A 21,264-nucleotide genomic window follows, 5' to 3' on the forward strand; every position below is an offset into this window, starting at 1 on the left:
ATTCCCCGCAAAGCTGGCTTCACCTTTATCACGCATAGCGTTGCTGCCCCCTGCTGGGCGAACCTGGAGAAATCTAGAACAGAGTTATTCAATTACCAGGTGAATTGGCTCAGCCATTTAAACATGGGTCTTTTTTGCGGCGTGTCATTCTCTGTCTGAGCATTTTGAATAAATGTTAGCTTTTGGTAAAGACAGTTTGTCGCTTATATTGTCTGCTACGTTGCCATCCAACCACTAGAGGTCGGCCTTGTGCCAGACTGAGCCCGTCGAGGGACCGCTGGCAGCCAACCCCCCATCAAGGCCATGGGAGCCGGCCTTCATCACAGTCGCCTCATCCTCCTGCTACGGCCTTCATCACAGTCTCTTCACCCTCCTAGTACGGTCTTCATTAGTCTCTACACCCTCCTCTATATCGGTTAACCTGCTACGTTTTATTTGGGATTCAACATTTTTTACCACCTTGTCTTTTGAACCATAACCACCTCAGACGGCCTCGATGGTTGATCATCACGTGGCACGTGCATTTAAACCAACGGTGGCTGCGACCCTGCGTCTATGAAGGAGTATTTCTTGCGGTACCGTATAATGTTGATTTTCTTTGTTTTTTTTATGTGACCTATGTTCTGCATAATGAATTAACCATTTCGCCAGCTGCCATGTCCGTCTGTATGTCCGATTTTTTCTTTGGTCAAAAACGTGCATCTTGATAACAATCACTATTGGAAAAACGAAGGAACTATTTCAGTTAGAACCCTGCCCCGAAAAAAAATCGATATTTTACCACGATAATTTATATTTTACTGAAATGCACACTACATAAAAAAAGAAGCTATTTTGACAAAGCATTGTTTTACTTATTTTCAAATTGTTGGTTATTAAATAAAAAAAATACCCACATTAGTAATATGTGTGCTGTGTGTTTGTGTATGACGCTAAATCACGCAGAAGATGTCTCGCGTACGTAAACGCTGCGTGCGCGCCCAACTGCCAGTCGGTGCACGTCCATGGTGCGCGCCCAACAGCCAGTCGTTGCGCGTCCACGGTGCGCGTCCCACGAGTCCGTCAGAAGGTTGATACTACAGAAGATAGCGGACCGACCGGAGCGGTCCGTCAGACACCAGGAGGGTTCCCTTCACTCTTAAAGTAGATATCTATACTCATTAACGCGCAACGTTACGGTGGTGGTTGATATTAAGAGCGTCTTTATCGTTTAATTCCGCTGGGAAGCGGAACGGAGAGCCGCTTTCAGCCATGATGCTCGGTTTAGCGGGCTAGAGCTAGCGCTACCGTTCACTGTTCCGGGGATCAGGACCGCGGGTCCGGGTCCTCTCGACTCGAGAAGTGGTTAAAGATGACTAAAAGAAGCTGGATCAGAGAGCTGTGGCTCGACCTCCAGGACCCGCACCACGTCGCACACTTCCAGGAGATGTGCGGGGTGCACGGCTCGTTCTCCCGGAGCCCCGGGGCGGGAGGCGGCGGGGAGCTGGACCAGACTCGCACCCACAACAACGGCTCCATCTCCGGGGGAAGCGAGACGAAGGGTTCGGTCGTAAGTGAAGGCGGGGAGGGGCAGAAGCTGACATCACAGACTCGACGGAGGATTGGTGCCTCGACAACAACATCAACAACAACAACAACAACAACAACAGAAGGCGAGACTGAAAATCCCTCCACCAACGGGACGGTCCTCACCAACGCCACGGGCGAGGGGGTCGCTACAGGCGGCGTGAAGCCCCACAGCCTCGCCGGGAACAGTCCCGGCAGCACCGTGAAGCCGCTCCGCAAGAACTCCCTGACCGGCGACGCGGGCCACGAGTTCCGGATCGAGAACCGACTCCTGTACTACCTGTTCACGCTGGGAACCGAGCTGGGCAACGAGTCCTTCTACATCACCTTCTACCCCTTCCTCATGTGGAACTTGGACGCGTTCGTTGGCCGGCGGGTGGTGATGGTGTGGGTGTGGGTCATGTTCCTGGGCCAGTGCACCAAGGACCTGGTCGGGTGGCAGCGACCCGCATCCCCGCCCGTGGTGAAGGTGGAGATGTTCTACAACTCCGAGTACAGCATGCCCTCCACCCACGCCATGTCGGGCACGGCCCTGCCCTTCTCCCTGTTCTTCCTGACCTACGGCCGTTGGGAGGTAGGCCTGCCCGTCTTGTGTGTTTATTCCGTTAGTGAAACAGGGAAGTGGAACCGACTGGCTTCCTGTGTTTGGGGTCTTCCTTGGTGGGGTTTCATGGCAAAACACAATAGTCGATTCACGTCGTAATAAAGTTACATCCGTGGGAGAACGTTGTTTGAAGCTCAAGGGGCGTTTGCGTTTAAAGTGTAGATTGTCACACAAATTGGATCCGGACAGACAAATTGTCAAGTCCGTATTGTGCGGGTGACAGGGATGATGAGGAGAAATGTGACTCCCATGTCTTAACAGGCTGACTGCTGATTCGTTCAGATCATAAATTCCTCCGTTATCAGCAGGCATCTGGATTACGAGTGTTTGTCTGCACGTGTGCTACAGTGCGGTCAGTTGGGGACGAGTCGGATGAATTCAATTATAAAGATGGCATGATACAAAATGTTTGATAGAAAAATTATAATTTCAGGGCACCTGATATTATTTAAGACGGCGAGCATGGTGGTAAAACTAGGTTTTGGTTATCAGGACTAGACCATAGAGCAGAGAGCCGGCCACGGTCAGTGGACACCAGACTAGGGTCTGGCCTGGCCGTGGGTCAAAGGTCAGGCAGAGGGGCCTCACACTGTCCGACCATAGGAACCCCCAGTCACCACTTTGCGGCTCATAGAATGGAATGCGCTCCAATACTGGTAGTAATGATAAGATGACAACCATTTGGGTCACGAGGGAACGGCTTTGTGGGACTGGTGGTGAAGCCATCTAACGTTTGCCAGACATTTTCTTTATTGCTGGTAAAAACACCAAAATGGTGTTCATTTATTTATTTAAGAAGAAGCAGAAGCATCAGTTTACCATACAGCTAGTAATCCCATTATAGACTTTAGATTATATTTAATGTCTGACGGGAGACCAGGTCTGGTTGTTTCGACCAATCATGTTGCAGGTGGAGGGGCTCTCTAAAGGCGTGATTGGCTATTAACAGTCATCAAAAATGGACCAGCACTGTATAAAAGCGTCTGTAAATTTCTTCAAATCAAGACTGTGTATTTGGCCGCTGTAGAAAAAGATTATACTCAGTGATGCCAAACCATATTGCCAGTGAAACCTTACATGGACATAGGCCGTGTAACATGCAAATCAATGCACTTCAAATGACTACTTGCAATATCTAGCGAATATAATGGAAATATGATGAATTATTAACCAAATGCTGATAGCCCCTGACCTTTAATCCTAATGTCATGGATTCAGCTGTGTTTCACGTCGGTTATCGATAATTCCAGGTATAGATCTGATAGGGTGTTCATTTATATTGTTATCAATATTGCTTCCTGAAGCTCAGATAGCAGTTAAAGATTTAAAGGTTGTTGCGTTTATCAACATTAGGTCATGATTTAGCTCGGCCTATAATAACGGCATTAGACTTTAATCTATGATGTCATAGCAAATTCAGGGAAATCTATTCGGCGACATCTTAACTCTCCTATAACCGTGTGTGTGTGTGTGTGTGTGTGTGTGTGTGTGTGTGTGTGTGTGTGTGTGTGTGTGTGTGTGTGTGTGTGTGTGTGTGTGTGTGTGTGTGTGTGTGTGTGTGTGTGTGTGTGTGTGTGTGTGTGTGTGTGTGTGTGTGTGTGTGTTCTTTTCTCTCCCGGCACTTCTGTAGAGATTAGAGGGCCCTGCCTCCGGGTAAAGACCTGATTCTCCTCTCACTCTCTCTGAGTCAATTCAGTTCAATTCAAAAGAGCCTTACTGGCAATGAAATAAATACACACTTAAAGTGCCAATCAGAGCTCTCTCTCTCTCTCTCTCTCTCTCTCTCTCTCTCTCTCTCTCTCTCTCTCTCTCTCTCTCTCTCTCTCTCTCTCTCTCTCTCTCTCTCTCTCTCTCTCTCGTGTGTCTGTGTGAGACTCTCTCTGTCTTGCATCCTCTCCTCACCACTAAACTATTACCATACTATTAGTATCTATCATCTTCTCCTCCCCACAGAGACATCCTTTCAATGGTGTTACCATACTATTAGTATCTATCATCCTCTCCTGTTCCTCACCACAGAGACAGCTTCCATATAGTTATCGTACTATTAGCGAGCTGGCTGCTTCAAAACTGACTCTTTCTGTGTCCTTCCGAACCAGCTTAGATGGATCAGAGCTCATTTGCGAATGTGTAAATCTGTGGAGGGGATGGTTCGCTGTTCCTACGGTTGATCCAGGCAGGGGCCAGAGAGGGGGACAGGGTGTGTCCCCGGTCCTCCCAGACACCCTGCTCCAGGCTGGGCCTGTCCCGTGGGAGCGCGCCTTGGCCCTGGCCAACTTCCAGGGAGGGTGTGTGACGAAGTTCAGCACATTCTGGGCTGATTCTGTGAGACCAACCGGGGCCTTCTAGGCGGAAGGCAGTGGATGTTTTGCGTGCAAACGTTGACTCCCAGAAATGGGTCTGGAACTGGGAGACGTATCTCACGGGCCTGGGAGTATGGACAGGAATGGACAGGACTGGCGACTGTGGGTCTCTGAGCCAAGGGAAACAGTAGCCACCGCCAGACGACGTCCCCGGTCTGAGGCACGGAGCGGGGGGGCGCGGGAGAGAGAGCACGTACTGGAGAGGAAGAGAAGGAGTGGCGAGGGAGGAGAGGTCACAACGGGAAACAGATTGATGGAGGAGAGGGAGGTTCAGCTGGAAGAGGAGGGCGGGGGCGGGCAGACGAGTGTTTAGAAAGTATTAAGAAAGACCGGGAGGAATGAGAGCACCAGGGGTTAAATAGGAAGCATAACTGAGGGAGCTTTTTTAGAAGATGTAGGAGGAAGGGAAATGATGAGAGCTGGATTTAAACGAGAGGTATAGATAGTTGAACGACAGAGGGAGGACATCTGAGAATGGAACGGAGGAGAGAGTGGTGTAGAGGAGGGGAGAGGAGGGGAGAGGGGGGTAGAGGCAGATAAAGGAGAAGGAGAGGGTGATGGAGAAGGAGAGGGGGATAGAGGAGTAGAAAGGGGGTGGAGGAGGAGGAGAGGGCTTTGGCCGATTCAGGGCAGAGATGGAGAAGGTGGGGTGAGATGCAGAGATGAGGAGGTGAGGTTGATGGCTAGGGAGGAGAAGAGCAGAGGTGGATGAGGAGTAAAGAGGAGGTGATGAAGTGTGCTGGGGGAGAGGAGTAGGGGACGGTGGCGGCAAAAGGAGAAGTGAGGATTGTGCAGGGATAGGAGGAGGTGCAGGAGAAGAGGTGTGAGGAGGAGTCTGTGGTGATTAAGACTGACAGGAGGAGGAGGAGGTGATGATTGAGGAAGAGGAGGAGGAGGGTTGTGTGTGAGTCTTCTTCATGCTGAGGGAGCAGAGCTAAGAACAAGGCGTAAACAATCTCCCAGAGGTCTCTGGGGACCAATGGGGCTCCAATAACTTCACCTTGGCTAATTGGGAGAGAGGCTAATTGAGTCCTTTTCATTTCATTACATCCTTTTCATTTCACAATTTAAACCCGAGATTGACTCCCTGTGTAGGAAGGAGAGGTCCTCACTTCCCCTCGTTCCAGCCCTAATACTTCACTTTAGTGTCACCCAAGAGGCGACGTCTTTCACAACAGCCAGGCATTCTGTGGTCGTTCAAAAACGACCTTGATCAGGGTTTTGTGTTTATATTCCCCCACGCGTCGTTTGTGTGTGTGTGTGTGTGTGTGTCACAGTGATTTGCAACCTGTGAGGGAGTAGGCTGTAAAAATGTGTGTGTGCTAGTCTAACATTATCTCAGTAGACAATGTTAAATATTTCACTTCAGATCGTGGGGCTGAAAGATTTGGCTGTAAGGTTCAACTTTACTGAAATTGTGTAACAAGAGGTTCAACATTAAAGGAATGTAATCATTGAAAAATTGTTTCCGTAGCTTAGAACTACAGGCCAGATCCTGTAGTTCTAAGCTGTAATTCTATTGGCTGCTTCTTGTGGTTTTGTGTTCTGATGTCATGTTTCTGTTGCAGTACCCGTTCCCGATCGGTCTGGGCCTGGCCCTGATGTGGACTGTACTGGTCTGTGTCAGCAGAATCTACATGGGAATGCACTCCATCCTGGTAAGCATACAGATGTACACTATCTCTATAGACCTAGACATGTACACTATCTCTATAGAAGAATGCATACATGACCAATATCTCAAAAGACCTATACATGCTACATACATGTACACTATCTCTAATAGAATATTACATAATACATACATGTACACTATCTCTAATAGAATATTACATACTGCATACATGTACACTAACGCTCTAGACCTATACAGACTACACAAATGTACACTATCTCTATAGAAGAATACATACTACATTCATGCACACTATCTCTTACGCGTTTACACTCCTTCAAACACACAAACATGCCGATAAATGTTTTTTTAAATAGAGGCGTAATACGAATGGGTGAAATGAGGGGGAACCAAACAGCCAGAGTCGTAACAGTCGTTATTTTAAAGCAGTTTGTGCTTTAAGGCGTGTGTGTGTGTGTGTGTGTGTGTGTGTGTGTGTGTGTGTGTGTGTGTGTGTGTGTGTGTGTGTGTGTGTGTGTGTGTGTGTGTGTGTGTGTGTGTGTGTGTGTGTGTGTGTGTGTGTGTGTGTGTGTGTGTGTGTGAGACCCACACACACCTCCCTCCCAGATACCCATTACATTAACATCACATTACCAGCAGTGGTAATGTGATGTCGCCTCCGTGCTGGTGTGCTTGTGTTCCCTCCGTGCTGGTGACCCCCGACATTTGACCCCACAGACACCCGACCTTCCTCGTCAGAATCGGTTTTGGCTCGGGTGCTGGTGTCCCTGACTCCCTGGTGTCGCCGTGGAAACACAAGACCCAGCCTTTTGTTGTTCAATGGAATTAGCACAGCCAGCGCTAAACCCTATGCTAACTCCTTTTTGTGTACATTTAATTAGGCTCCCCACATGGCGTCAACTTCCAAACATATGCTTGCTAACGTTCCTTATGCACCTCATGTTAAGAGACCTTGTTCACCTCATGTTAAGGAACCTTATGCACCTCATGTTAACGAACCTTATTCACCTCATGTTAAGGAACGTTATGCACCTCATGTTAAGGAACCTTATTCACCTCATGTTAAGGAACCTTATGCACCTCATGTTAAGGAACCTTATTCACCTCATGTGAAGGAACCATATTCTCCTCATGCTTAGGTACCTTTCGACGCACAAACATGTTTGTGTTTCTTTATGAACTGGTTTCCTCCTACCTCAAACCCACACACACGGCCCTTAGCATGCCGGGGAACTTCTGTGTCCTGCACGTATGCGAAGATCCGCAGGGATCCCCGTCGATCCTCCGAGACCGCACGCCTGCGTACCTCGCTTGCTCTGTCACTTCACGCCTCACGGAGCCGGGGCGCCCAGCGAGACAGACACAAGCCCGGGCCTGTTTGCTCCCAGCCCGGCTACAGCAACAGAACACACAGCTGAGGGGAAACTTGTAATTGTCCTGCTGCCAGATGGTCTTCTGAATCTTCCCCCCCCCCCCCCCCCCCCCCCCCCCCAAACCTGCGAGAGCCTGCCTGGGCCTCCAGAGAAGCCAGGGGTGTGATATCCTAGACCTGCCACCCCTAGCTTCCCACCGCTATGCCCCGTTCTTCAAGCAGGGCACAGCGGTGTGTCTTAAGGGAAGACCGGTTTCCCCAGGTGTGCTGAGAAAATCAGGCGGGATGTATTACGTATTCCTGACTAATGTTACCGCATCGCCAGTGAGAGAGTGGCAGGAACATGGAAAGTTGTTACAGTTTTATAACCGAGTTTAGTGCCACTTATTATTATTTGCTTTAATTACATTTTCATCGCGGCTTTATTTGTTTAGCCCTTAATCACTGTTCCAGTCTCAAAGGGCTTACCTGGCCATGTATTTATGACCCCCCCCCTTAACTCCCTTCATTAGCAAGGATCCTGAGATATCTTGAGAAGGAACGCAGACTGGGGGATCCCTCCTTCCGGGGATGATAAGTATTGTAATGGGTGCCATAATGGACACAATCTGTTGTTGAGTCGTATTGATTATTATTGCTGATTAACTATCACTCCCTATGACTTTTAAGTGGGCTTTCCTTGACCTTCTGGGGGCGGATGGTTGGGGGGGGGGGGAGCCACTGTCTGGGTATTCCCCCACACTAACCAGCCCCTGATACATGGCCATGACACACAGTCATGTCAGGGGCATCCCATATGGCCTTCAGTTCGGCCCCCCACATCACTCTCTACCCTGACGCACCAGGAGCGGGGCTCCACCTGCCAACTGAGCCCTCAGCTGCTGCTGGCTCATTTCCAGCAGATTATTCATCAAACCATTTGACCGCAAATAGATTATTTGCGTACATTCATTTACCACTGAAAAGTTTTAGAAACTGGCGCCACGTTAATTCCATTTAGGCTTGTAAATGACCGGCTTCCATCCAACTATGTGCAAGGAATAATACGGGGTATTTATAACATACAGCCATGTAACCCTATTCTAGTAGTACCCCCAAATGCAATGATTAACCCGAAAAAAGCATGATCTTTAGTAACCTTTCAAGCTTGATAGTGGTTGAAAATTGATTTAAATGCGTGGGCTGTTCTTCACTCCACGTGTTGAACCTTTGCTGTACTAAAGTACTGTAACAGGGTTAAAGGTCACAGCGTGACAGGTTAACAGAGTGTTGACATGGTGAGCGTGAACCACCGCATTTGCACTGTGCAAATACAGGCGGCCATGTTGTTTACCTTCAGGTTGCCAAGCAAACACCACACCTCTCTGGCCACGGTAGCCATCTGTGCACCTCATTAATGTCACTCAAAGATAACCACTGCGGCCAGTCACTGGTGACTTGGGCTGTCGGCTGTTTGTCGCCAGGGTTACGGTCGTCGCGGTGACGACCTCAAAGGGGGTTTGCAGCTTGACTTCAGTAACATGGTTTCAACAACAGTAGACCCCAATAGAAAACGATGTCTGAATGTCTGTATCCCAGGGAGCGCCTGGCCGGCAGCCAACTGGTTTTCATGCTTCCGTTGTCGTCCACTTGGCGCTCTACGTTAAATATGTGCTTTTGGTTGTGTCTTTGTGGTCCGCTGGTTATTGGGTGAATCGACATGAATACTAAAAGATTCCATTGGACGAATTCTTAAGCGTCCATAGAGTAATCTAATAGCCAGTCAAATTCTTATTGAAGAATTAGACTAGCTATTAGTCTAATTCTTATTGATTTATCTCTTGAATTCAACATTGTTGATTTAAGGTTATATATATGACCCCGGTTATGATGAGAGTTCAAGGTGCACTTTGTTTTCCGTTGTTGACAGATTTTCATGAACGTGAAGGTACGTTTTGATATTCTTACGTTTCAATACAGAGTTCAGCTAGACTCTGCACAGCCTCCCCCTTCCCATAATGTCATCAAACAGCTCCTTGCTCCTATTCCCCATGGCCTGGGCAGATGTTCCAGGGCCCCCGTAGGCATCTTGTCTCCTGTAGATCCCAGCTCAGTGTCCCTTACGTCGTTCAGCAGGAGAGAGTCAGCTCGCCTCGGCTGCTGCTTCAGGAAACGGGTCTCTGCCGGACCGTCAACTGTATAGTCAGAGCCTGTATGCAAAACACCCCTTATGGTAATGGGAGAAGCATGCGTGGGTGGCTGAGAAGAGTAAAGCACACTTCTACAATCTTCAACTCAACAACTTTACTCTCTGGACCCTGGAGCGGACACCTTAGTGTCACGTGTCGTGAGCTAGATGCTGGGATTTAATCTCCTCATCCTCCTCCTCTCTGTGATGTCAACCCTGTAACCTCCTCTTCCTCCTCCTCCTGTCTGATTTAAACCCTGTAACCTCTTCTTCCTCCTCCTCCTCCTCTGTCAGATGTAAACCCTGTCACCTCTTCCTCCTCCTCCTCCTCTGTCTGAGGTAAACCCTATAACCTCCTTTCGATCGGAGTAGCGTGGAGCTCCTTCCCCCTTGATATCATTGTGTGTGTGTGTGTGTGTGTGTGTGTGTGTGTGTGTGTGTGTGTGTGTGTGTGGGTGTGGGTGGATAAGCGGCAGCATATCAGATTGCTTTGTGTGCGTGGAACTGAGGGGAGGATGGGTGTTCTGCTCTGCAAAGCCTTCTGGGTAATCAGTATGTTGTAGTCGTCATCACGCCATCATGAAACAACTTCCTCTTCCTTTGTTCAACAGGAAGCGCTTCGGCACATTATGCTGTTTTCCTTACTGATAAAAAGTTGGCGCATTTTGAACAGTGTTTTATCAGCGCTTCGCACTCGCGTCGTTTCTGCTCTACGGTGCTCTGCCTTCAGCGCGGGGCCCCGCCCTCCGCGGCCCGAGTCCGTGAGATGGCTGTGATCGGACGTAGAGCAGGTGGACCTGGCGGACCCGCAGGGCAGGTTGGGTCCATTCCCGGTCGCTTCCTGGCTGCGGGAGCAGGAGCTGTCTGGTTCTGCTGTCGCTGGAACGTCTGACGGTGTAACCGCGACCGCCGCCAGGAAACTCTCCTCCTGGCGGCCATGTCGGCCTCCGGCTCAGAGCAACGGCAGACGGCCTCGGGCTGCAGGGACCTCGCCAAACTTTATTAGTCTCCGCCCGACGCGACCTCAAAGTACAAACGTCACAACGTCCTCCTAATCACAAAGCAAACACAGAAACCACTCACCATCAGGCGAGTATTCATGTTGAAACATAGAAACACACAGGGACCGCTATGTGTCAGATATAAGCCACCATCAATCACTTCATAATGCAACCGGGTTTCCTGGACTCCAGTGTGACCGGGTTAACAAGTCCTTTCACGTCTTCATCTTTGTGGTTTAATAATAGATCGGTCCCAGAGGGGACCACACTCCCAGATGACCTGGAAGGGGACCAGCTGTAGTAAAACACTGTCCTATCACCATCTGTGTTTCCATCTGCTCCCTGCTGTGCCTGAGTTGTATAACGCTCTCCGCTGGGTGCCAGTGAGGCGCGCTGCTCGGGTTTCTGCACTGCGTGCTCTCACTGCTCTGCGACGGGTCCGGCCTCCTGCTGGGAAAAACTCTCGGGTGCTTTTTGCTTCGTGTTTCGAAAGCTTGCTCAACGTCCAATCACGGCACGGCGTGGCTGTCCAACGTCTAATCGTCACGGAGTGTGGCCAGTCAATGTCCAATCACAGGGGAGTGTGGCCAGTCAATGTCCAATCATGGCAGAGTTCAACCACAGACCACTGCGTTGTGTAAACTGGTCACGACCCGAATGCATACCATGTTCACCAGAAAGCATTGATGATGTTCATTCCATTTCTATTAGTACAGTCAGTATAGCTGAGAACATAGACCATCCTACCAGGTGGACGAGGAGGTGCTGGGGGTGAAAGAGGGGGCCTGCGAATAATTGTAGGCTCCTTTATCTTATATGTGATATTTACTGTTTTTTGTAAATCGTATAATGGTTTGCGTTGAGTTTCAGCAATAGTTTTTATGACGCATGTTAAGCCACTTTGCAAATTGTTTTGAAATTGTTTTATAAAGTCACGGCTGTTGTTATTATTTTCCGGGAGCAACCAATCGGCATCATCGGATGGTGACCGTGCGGGGTTTATGCAACGTGGATGTGTCAAGCAGGTCCCTGCAGGAGTTCAACCTGGGTTAATGACTGACCACCGAGCAGGAAGCACGCCCGCTGCACCGGTGTGATAAATCAAAGTCACGCTCCAGATAAACGCTACACTAAAGCAGGGTTATGGGTCCTACAGCTATGGCCTTTATGGGAGAACTTTATGTACTGTTAGTTTAAAGGTAATATAATTATTATATGCTCTACATATAAAGAAAGTAGGAAATGAAAATAAGTGTGGATAAACTCATAAACCAAGAGGTCACTCTTAACTATAGATGGATGGATGGATATTAAGATAGATAGATAGATATACCACTAATATAGTTGGGGAGAGGGGCAGGTTCCAAATAGCAGCCTAAACTCAAATGAGAATCAGGCAAAAGACCCTCTGTAATGATTATAACATCAACCGACACATGAATGTAGAATTAATTTAATCGTATTAATTTAAACGTATTAAAGCTAACATTATGACCTTATTTGACCAGATACAGTAATGGACCTTACACCAGTTCTGACTGGTTTCTGCTCACAGCGGTCAAACAAATGAGTGTTGAACTGTCTGAGCTAAAGCAGACTCTATAGGTGTGACTTCTTTACCAGGCCTTCCTTACCAATACACAGCATAACTTCCTTTGTCCCAAAGAGGCTTCGATCTTGAACCCACTCCGGACTGCAGGCGACTTAAATATAGTTGGGGGAAAATATATTTGAGCATAATCTTGACTAACGCAACCAGATTTCATGCAAGTAAACTTGATTATCTATGCTATTCCTCAATCACGCTAGCACCCTGCTTACTGCAGGGCTATTGAGACCACGCCCCCTACAGGCACTGTGCAGTCCTCCATCACATGTGCCTTGTTGACTCCTAGAACGCTGGACCACACCTTTGAGCCCAGAGCATATTTAACTCAAATGTCATGTTTTTGTTCAATGAACGAATAAAATAATTAGAATTAGTTAAAGTTTTACTTACAAATAAATCTGCTAAAATTATGTTTTTCAAGTTTTTGTAGTCTTTTAATAGTTTTTTTATAGTGTTATTTTGCATGGCATATTTATAACAAAAAAATTAGGGCTGTCAAGCGATTAAAATATTTAATCACGATTAATCACATTAATGCCATAGTTAACTCACGATTAATCGCATTAATCGTGTATATTTTTTCTATGCTAAATATCCCTTGAATTCTTTGTCCCATAAATTTTTCTCATTTTAATGCTCTTATCAACATGGAGAAGTGCATCTGCTTGCCTTGTGCAAATGTTTTTTCATTGATAACAACATTGGCATATACTGATCAAAACAGGACGATACAAAAAAAAAGCCTATAATGCAATTTAACGATGAAAGATATGCCTTGAACATAGCAGTCAGGCTACTGCTTCTTTGTTTTGAGCCCAAAAAAAAAAAAAAAACGCCTTTCCACCCCTTTGCAACTCTACTCCTGAGTCACCCTCCTCCACACCACACTACAACCACCAGCTGAAACGCACTCAAACATTAAATGTATTATATTCATATTTAGGACGGTGTGTTAAGAATATCTTTGTGCACGGTCATCATTTAGTGAAAGATGAGATAGTATAGCACTGTGTAAGGTCCAGGTGTGTACCGTCATATGGCTCGGAGGAAACTCACTAACAAAAATATCACAAAACTTCCCTCCTTTTCCCGTTTAAACGAATGGCGTCTACGTTTGGCCGACTGTTCTAGGAGCAATCAGGCCACATGTCCTCATCTGTTAGTATGAGAGCTGGAAAGAACCAGCCTGTCTAAACGGGTTCTAAAAACCTGATGACTCCCACGCTGCCCGACTGATGCCTTTTATAATCAACCCGGCACCGCATCCTGTCCTAACGTTCAACTTCCTCTACCCCGTCCCTGGGAAACAGACCAATAAAACACTGTGTCATCAGCGAAAGTGGTGACTTTTCTTCTGTTGGTGTGGGGGGCGGGTTGGGGGAGATAAGGCCTTATCAGGGATAGACCTCCTGGGGCAGAGTAGGTGGCCGCCGTGCTCGTGTTGTTTCACTGGTGAATAAAGTTCAAGTGTGTGATTAGATAAGTCGACCTGAGCCATGACTCACACCCGTGGTTCCCCGCGTTCGTTGACGTATTCCTGTGACGGAGGTACGTTTTGAATCCACCTGCTGAACAATGGATTCTGTGAGGAACGACCCTCCTGTGATAATATCCCCCCACCCCCCCCTAAGAAAACATATTATCTCGCAAAACATTTGACAACTTATTGTAAGTGAGTGAATCTTTTCAAACGAATGAACGTAGATGGATGGTGCGTTCCAAATGACATGCCAATACTGCCACACTGCGGCGAATATAGGGGTCCTTTCACACCAGATTTGTACCGGGGGCTGAATTTGTACCGCCTACGTAATCCATTCCAAACCTGCCTGGCAACAGATGATCCCGTCGAACGTTGCCTGGCAACGGACGATCGCGTCGAACGACGAGCGATGCCGACGACGAGACTACATACACTCAGTTTACTAGCTAAATTCGATTTAACAATTAAATACTATACCAATATAAACTATGATACACTCAGTTTACTAGCTAAATTCGATTAAACAATTAAATACAATACAAATATAAAGTAAAATCAAGTGTTATCTAGCGATCTGTTATCTGCATTATGTTATTTCATCTTTGGCAACATGAGCGCGAATGTTTTTTGAAACCTGCCTGGCAACGGACAACCTTTACGTATTCAGTTGTCCGTTAACTGGCGACGGACAACTGATTGATCTGTAGCTATGAGCAAGGTGCTACCATGCTGGTAGCATATAAGCTAAACTGCCCTTTAGCTGTTAGCAAGGAGCTACCCTGCCATTGGCATGGAAGCTAACCTGTAGCGAGAGCTAACCTTCCCTGTAGCTGTTTGCATATAAGCTAACCCTCCTCGTCTCCCCCCCCCCCCCCCCAACAGGACGTGGTGGTGGGCTTCCTGTACACCGTGCTCATCCTGCTGGTCTTCCTGCCCGCACTGGACGCCGTGGACGGCTTCTACCTGACGTACCGCTACGCGCCGCTCGTCATCGTCTTAGTGCACCTGGGCGCGGGCCTCTTCTCCTTCACCCTGGACACCTGGAGCACCTCGCGGGGCGACACGGCCCAGATCCTGGGCACCGGCGCCGGCATGGCCCTGGCCTCCCACGTCAACCACCTGCTGGGCCTGCTCCCGGACCCCGGGCCCGAGCAGCTGCCGCTGCCCGTGACGCCGCTCAGCGCGGGCCTGCTGGCCCTCATGGGGGTCCGCCTGGCGCTGGGGGTCCTGGTGCTGCTGGCCACGCGGGCCGTGATGAAGAAGGTCACCATCACGCTGGTGTGCCGCCTGATGGGGGTCTCGTCGGAGGACGTGCGGGCGGCCCGGCAGAACATGGGGGTGGAGCTGCCCTACCGCTACATCGTGTACGGCGCGGTGGGCTTCAACGTCGTCTTCCTGGTGCCGCTGCTCTTCAGCTACACGCGGCTCTCTTGATTGGCTCGGCCGGCCTAGTGTTGCTTCCTGGTTGGCCACCGGGGGGGGGGCGTGGCTAGCCGCGATTACTGCTTACAGTTCAGTTAACATTTGGGGCCGTTCGTTCTTTCTGGGGTCGGGGGTGGGGGGGGGGGGGGGGGGAGTTTAAACCCAGCTGTTCAAACCACCAGCGTCTCACGTTGGGCGGAAGACTCCCTGCTCGCTCCCAAACGGCTCCTCACCCGTTTAAGAACTAGCAGATGGAAAACCTTTCACCTTTTGCAGTACGGACCTTGCTGGACTCAGCACTGGATCATCACATTTGGCATGTACCTATCAATTGAACAATCCGTTGAACCGGTCTGCAGTGTTAACGGGATCCTAGGCTCCAGTAAATGGCCGTGTTCCGTTCTGGTTAAAGACACAATGCCACAGTTAAAGACTGGCCTTCAAAGAACAATGCCGTTCATGGATCTCTGGTCTAGCATCATTCATATTGTACAATAGTCAGCACCTGCAAGTTAATAGTTGAAGTGTGCTTAAAGTTCTCAGAAGTGTTCAGACATACTTTTCTCAAGTACATTTCAGGGCTGTGTGCCCAGTTTTTGTTTTTCATTCAGACGCCAAGTTTGTTTTTTATTCCGCTCAGTCTTGCCAGCGTCTCTGGTGGTTTCAGCCGTGATTGGCTGATGAAACCCCACAGAACTGAGGCATGATGGGAGATATCAGCGGGCTCTCTGTGCATTTCTTGTTTCGTATTTAATCTGTTTTCATTCACTCTTTTCGTTCAGTGATGATATTTAGTTCCTGGGTGATTTGAGTTCATCGTTTAGCGTAACCCATCGGAGACTGTTTCCTGACCTTTGACCCGGGGTCCCCCTTGTGGCGCATTGACTCCTCGGTAAATACTGCACTGACCGTCTAACCCTGGTTCATGAAGCACCACAGAGCGTCTGGTTTTCGGTTGAGGTTTGTCGTCTTGGAAGAAGAAAGGACGGGACTAAAGAAGGGCTTCCTGGTCTACTGTGATTGGTTCTCCCTGTGGCCTGTGGATTGTATGCTGTGATGATGATGATGATGAGGCACAGGTGGGGGACACTAGGCTCCCCTGTTACCCTGAAGGAGACGACCCTGACTCCCCGCCCTGCACGCATCCATCCACTTCCTGTCGGACAGAGAGTTGACGAGGCCGGAAACATGTACAGAATATATACTACCAACAAACTAGTGGGATTCCCTCAAGATCTCGTTAATTAATTGACTGGAGGAACTGTGATGTCACAGTCGGACCTGTGATGTCACGGTCGGACCTGTGATGTCACGGTCGGACCTGCGATGTCACGGTCGGACCTGCGATGTCACGGTCGGACCTGCGATGTCACGGTCGGACCTGCGATGTCACGGTCGGACCTGCGATGTCACGGTCGGACCTGCGATGTCACGGTCTGACCTCTGATGTCACGGTCGGACCTGTGGCGTCACCTGCGATTTTCACTGTCTGACCTGCGATGTCACCGACCGTCTGACATGTGATGTCACGGTCTGATCTGTGATGTCACGGTCGGACATTGTTTTTTCTAATTACTGCATTCCTTTTGTTGATAGTTGTTTTGCCTAATTGAAGCCACGGTGGAAGTGTCTGGTGACTGAAACGCAGCCTGGCGTGGCTCCATGTCAGGCTGACCTCGACGCACCTCATTCATATTGGAGTGTGTCAGGAATCTGACCCGAGTAACAGCTCTGAGCGGTTATTAGGAAGTGGAACCGCCACTTACTCTGAGCTCCTCGTTGATCTCTCTCTCTCTCTCTCTCTCTCTGTCTCTCTCTCTCTCTCTCTCTCTCTCTCTCTCTTTCTCTCTTTCTCTCTCTCTCGCTCTCTCTCGCGCACAACCAGGTTTTGTACAATTTTGTGGCACAATATGAAACAGCACAGTCATCAATTCAGACCATTCTGAATATGCAACTGACATTTTCAACTTGTTGGTGAAATGGATTTCTCCGTTCAGTCAACCGGAGTGCGTGCCTTTAAAGCTAGCTGAAGCTTGCTAACATAACTAACTGTAGCTGTTGGCGGAAAGCTAAGGGCTTAGCCACCTTCTCCCGTGACACGCCCATCTTCTTCCTCCCTCTTCCTCTTTCTTTAATTTAATCGTAATACAGTCACATGCGTTCCTGCCCGGTGCGTTGTAATGTTGCTGTGTGTGGTACTGTCCTGATAATAGGGATAATGCACTGTTCCCATGATGCACTGCTTTCCTCTTGAGCTCGCTAGAAGAGGGTCTGTATATGCAGAACTGAGAGTGTGGTTCCGCGTGGTCGAAGGACTGGAGCCGGACCAGAGGAGGTCCAGGGATAGGTGGAGGAGGAGGAGGAGGAGACGGTGACCACTAGTAGAACGAGGAGAACGTCTCACTTCTCCTTCTGTCCCTTTAGCTTCGGCACTTACTTCATAGGGGGAAGCTGTCCCGGGAACACTTCCCCTGTTGAATGACTCTGATGTGTTCAGTCGCAGTGTCGTGTGCTTTCCTGCTGTCGCACTAATGCAGAATAAGCGTTGTGGCTGTTGTTTTGTTGTTTATTATGGTAAACGGTTCCAGAGCTTCCCTGGTCCTACTATGTGTGTGTGTGTGTGTGTGTCTGTGTGTGTATGTGTGTGTGTGGTTGGTTAAGAACGCGGGGCCGTGTTTGGTTCAGACCGTTCATAGGCGAACCCTTCACATCCACATCCTGTGAACTCGCGTCTGTTGGTCCCGAAGTGTTTACTTCCCCGTGCGCTCTGAGTCGGCACGAGTTAGCTGAGTTAGTAATAAGCACAGCGCTAACGCCGAAGAGGAAGGGGCGATCCTGTAGCTCTCATCCGTTTGTTGGGTTTTCCCCCGACAGAGGTCAAAGGGAGACGCGTGATCGGACAGCGTCGTGGGGTCACTACTCACGAGTCTCGCCTTCATCCAACATGGGGAGGGTTGTTCTGATCCGTGGGGGGGAGGAGGGGAGGGGAGGAGGGGAGGGGAGGTACACAGCCGGGGATGGCGATGGGGAAGGAAGTGCGACCAAGAGGGCAGTGAACCCATCTTCCTGAAGGGCACCCTGAGGGGTTCTATTGTGTGAAGAAGCGGTCCGAGGCGTTTTACAACCACTAGGCCAGACTGTAATAACACCGGTGAGGGATAACGTTAGCTCTCGTCTGTGGTTTTTCATCTGTGGTCAATTGTTTTAAACACAGTGTGTGTGGCATGACTTAAAATGTCGATTTCTTCTTTTTATATCGATTCGTTTTTTCGTTACACCTGCAGCCGACAGACTTCAATCGTGGGAACTTACGAAGACTAGCGTTGTCGTCGTCGTTTCGGCTTCCCCGACCGAATCTCAAAACACCGCCGCATGAAAACAGGGTTCAGCCGCACGGGCGCGGCAGCATCCCGTTGTAGTGCCTTTTATGGTCGTTCAGGAAGCGTTGCTAGGCTACCGTACCACCCAGACCACGGAGAGCCGCGGGCAACCTCACTAGACGGACAGTCCCCGACAGCGTTCCACCTGAGGGGCCGCAGTCGACATGCAGGGTTTTTGTAAAACATGTGGCGGACCCGACGGCTTCAGTCAGGGCGGGGCGGGGGGGGGCGGCGGCCACGGCGGCCACGGCGGCCACGGCCACGCTGAGAGGCAGATAGATCCCTCACGCTACTGTCCACTGGCATTCATCCTGATGGAAAAACACTGCATGCCCCCCCAACCCAAAAACAAAATATATACAGAACATATATATGATCAATAATTCATTCGTACTTTTGATTACAAATGTGTTTTAACGTAGTTAGAAAAAGATTGGCAGATATATTTGTATTTTTCTTGAAGAATATATTCTGTTGAATGACTCGTTTTTTGTTTTTTGGACAATGTTTTTGTCAGGACATGAAGTGGTGATGTCCAATATCTTGTTTTTGTAATAAACACCCTCAGAGATGTTTAGAGGCATGTGGTTCTGTTTTCACTTCCAGTTCCTAGATTTCATTGATTTACCAAACGGCTTCATGTGATTCCACTGTATTTTTATATCTTTATAGAGATTCTATCTGATTGACTGTTGGTTACATCTTTAATTGAACTGAAAATAAATTGATGAAACAATGAACAGTGGACTCCTGTGTTGTTTAATAACCAATCACACTGAATGATACCATAGTGAATGACCACACACTGAGTCCATAGTTAATGAACACACACTGACTGAGACCATAGTGAATGACCTCTCACTAACTGAGACCCTAGTGAATGACCTCTCACTGACTGAGACCATAGTGAATGACCTCTCACTAACTGAGACCATAGTGAATGACCTCTCACTGACTGAGACCATAGTGAATGAGCTCACACTGACTGAGACCATAGTGAATGGCCTCACACTGAGTCCATAGTGAATGACCACACACTGACTGAGACCATAGTGAATTGCCTCGCACTGACTGAGACCATATTGAATGGCCTCACACTGAGACCATAGTGAATGACCTCACACTGACTGAGACCATAGTGAATGACCTCTCACTGACTGAGACCATAGTGAATGACCTCTCACTAACTGAGACCATAGTGAATGACCGCACACTGACTGAGACCATAGTGAATGACCTCTCACTGACTGAGACCATAGTGAATGACCTCACACTGACTGAGACCATAGTGAATGACCTCTCACTGACTGAGACCATAGTGAATGACCTCTCACTAACTGAGACCATAGTGAATGACCGCACACTGACTGAGACCATAGTGAATGACCTCTCACTGACTGAGACCATAGTGAATGACCTCTCACTAACTGAGACCATAGTGAATGACCTCTCACTGACTGAGACCATAGTGAATGACCTCTCACTAACTGAGACCATAGTGAATGACCGCACACTGACTGAGACCATAGTGAATGACCGCACACTGACTGAGACCATAGTGAATGACCTCTCACTGACTGAGACCATAGTGAATGGCCTCGCACTGCCCGACCATCAGCACCCCTCGCATCACCAAACCAACACCATTAACACTATCCCCACCACCCAAAGCACCATCACCACACACCCCTCACACTATCACCACCACCCCACACACCATCACCAACCCTAACGCCATCACCACCCCTCACACTATCACCAACCCTCACTATCACCACCCCTCACACTATCACCACCACCCCTCACACCATCACCAACCCTCACTCCATCACCACCCCTCACACTATCTCAAAAAAACACCACCACCAAAGTCCGGCCAGCAATGTTTTCCAGCCCAGCTGCCCCTGCCAGGGAGTGACGGCCGGGGAGGGACCGGTGTACTCCAGCCCCTGGCTCCGGGATGAAAGGCCCGTTTCCCGGTGCTCCTGAGTCACAGCCACAGACGGGAAGCAAGGCCACCTGTCGCCAGGACACAGACAGACCACTGGGAACACGGGCCGCTCCTCAGAACTATATTTACACTACACACGTTCACGGAGAACGCTAGAGAGTACGTTTCTCGTGTGTCTTTAAGCAGCTGCATGCTGAAGGATCCACCGCCTCCTCCTCAACTTTGGATTGATATACCTACTGTGCACACAAAACTATCCATACCAATATCACCAGGTTTAACAGGTTATGGTTAACCCTTTCATTGTGCTGACCTTTTACTTATTAAGTAGTGAGGAATAAGCATATTGTACTTTGTGTCGCATAGTAATGTATTAAATCATTCTGTATGCATAATACATAATAAATCAAATACATAGACGTGGAGAAAGGCTTACTTAAGGTTTTCGTAGATTTTGTCGACTCAAGCGTTTGTATTTGGGTCAGCTTCAGGACTCGCTAAAGATGATTCTGCTACCGCCTGGTGGCAGAGGGATGTCAAGTCACGGCTTCATTGAAATTCTTGTATTTTCTCTCAATGCTAATTCCGGTATTTTGCACTTTGAGCCCCCATTCTGGTTTGTCTAGGATGAAATAGAGTGTTTGACACCGACATTTTGACGATTGGTCCTGTCTCGTGTATTTGGCTAATTTAGAATCCCCACCGCCTGT

The 21,264-nt window shown here is 48.7% G+C and overlaps 1 protein-coding gene across 1 annotated transcript; it reads left to right on the forward strand.

The window, feature by feature from the left end:
- Window positions 1–1,040: 1,040 nt before the first annotated feature.
- On the forward strand, window positions 1,041–15,328 carry sgpp1b (sphingosine-1-phosphate phosphatase 1b). Its single transcript, XM_056590971.1, has 3 exons — window positions 1,041–2,140; window positions 6,102–6,191; window positions 14,684–15,328. The coding sequence occupies exons 1-3, from the start codon at window positions 1,352–1,354 to the stop codon at window positions 15,233–15,235; spliced, it is 1,431 nt and encodes a 476-aa protein (XP_056446946.1). The 5' UTR covers window positions 1,041–1,351; the 3' UTR covers window positions 15,236–15,328.
- Window positions 15,329–21,264: the final 5,936 nt, after the last annotated feature.

Source organism: Gadus chalcogrammus, chromosome 5 (genome assembly GCF_026213295.1).
Source record: "Gadus chalcogrammus isolate NIFS_2021 chromosome 5, NIFS_Gcha_1.0, whole genome shotgun sequence".
In the NCBI taxonomy this organism is placed as follows: domain Eukaryota; kingdom Metazoa; phylum Chordata; class Actinopteri; order Gadiformes; family Gadidae; genus Gadus; species Gadus chalcogrammus.

Bases quoted from the DNA above. Each gene is read 5' to 3' on its own strand.
- sgpp1b (XM_056590971.1), top strand. From the start codon at position 1,352: ATGACTAAAAGAAGCTGGATCAGAGAGCTGTGGCTCGACCTCCAGGAC. The intron at 2,141-6,101 runs GTAGGCCTGCCC...TTTCTGTTGCAG, and splicing joins TGACCTACGGCCGTTGGGAG to TACCCGTTCCCGATCGGTCT. The intron at 6,192-14,683 runs GTAAGCATACAG...CCCCCCCAACAG, and splicing joins TGGGAATGCACTCCATCCTG to GACGTGGTGGTGGGCTTCCT.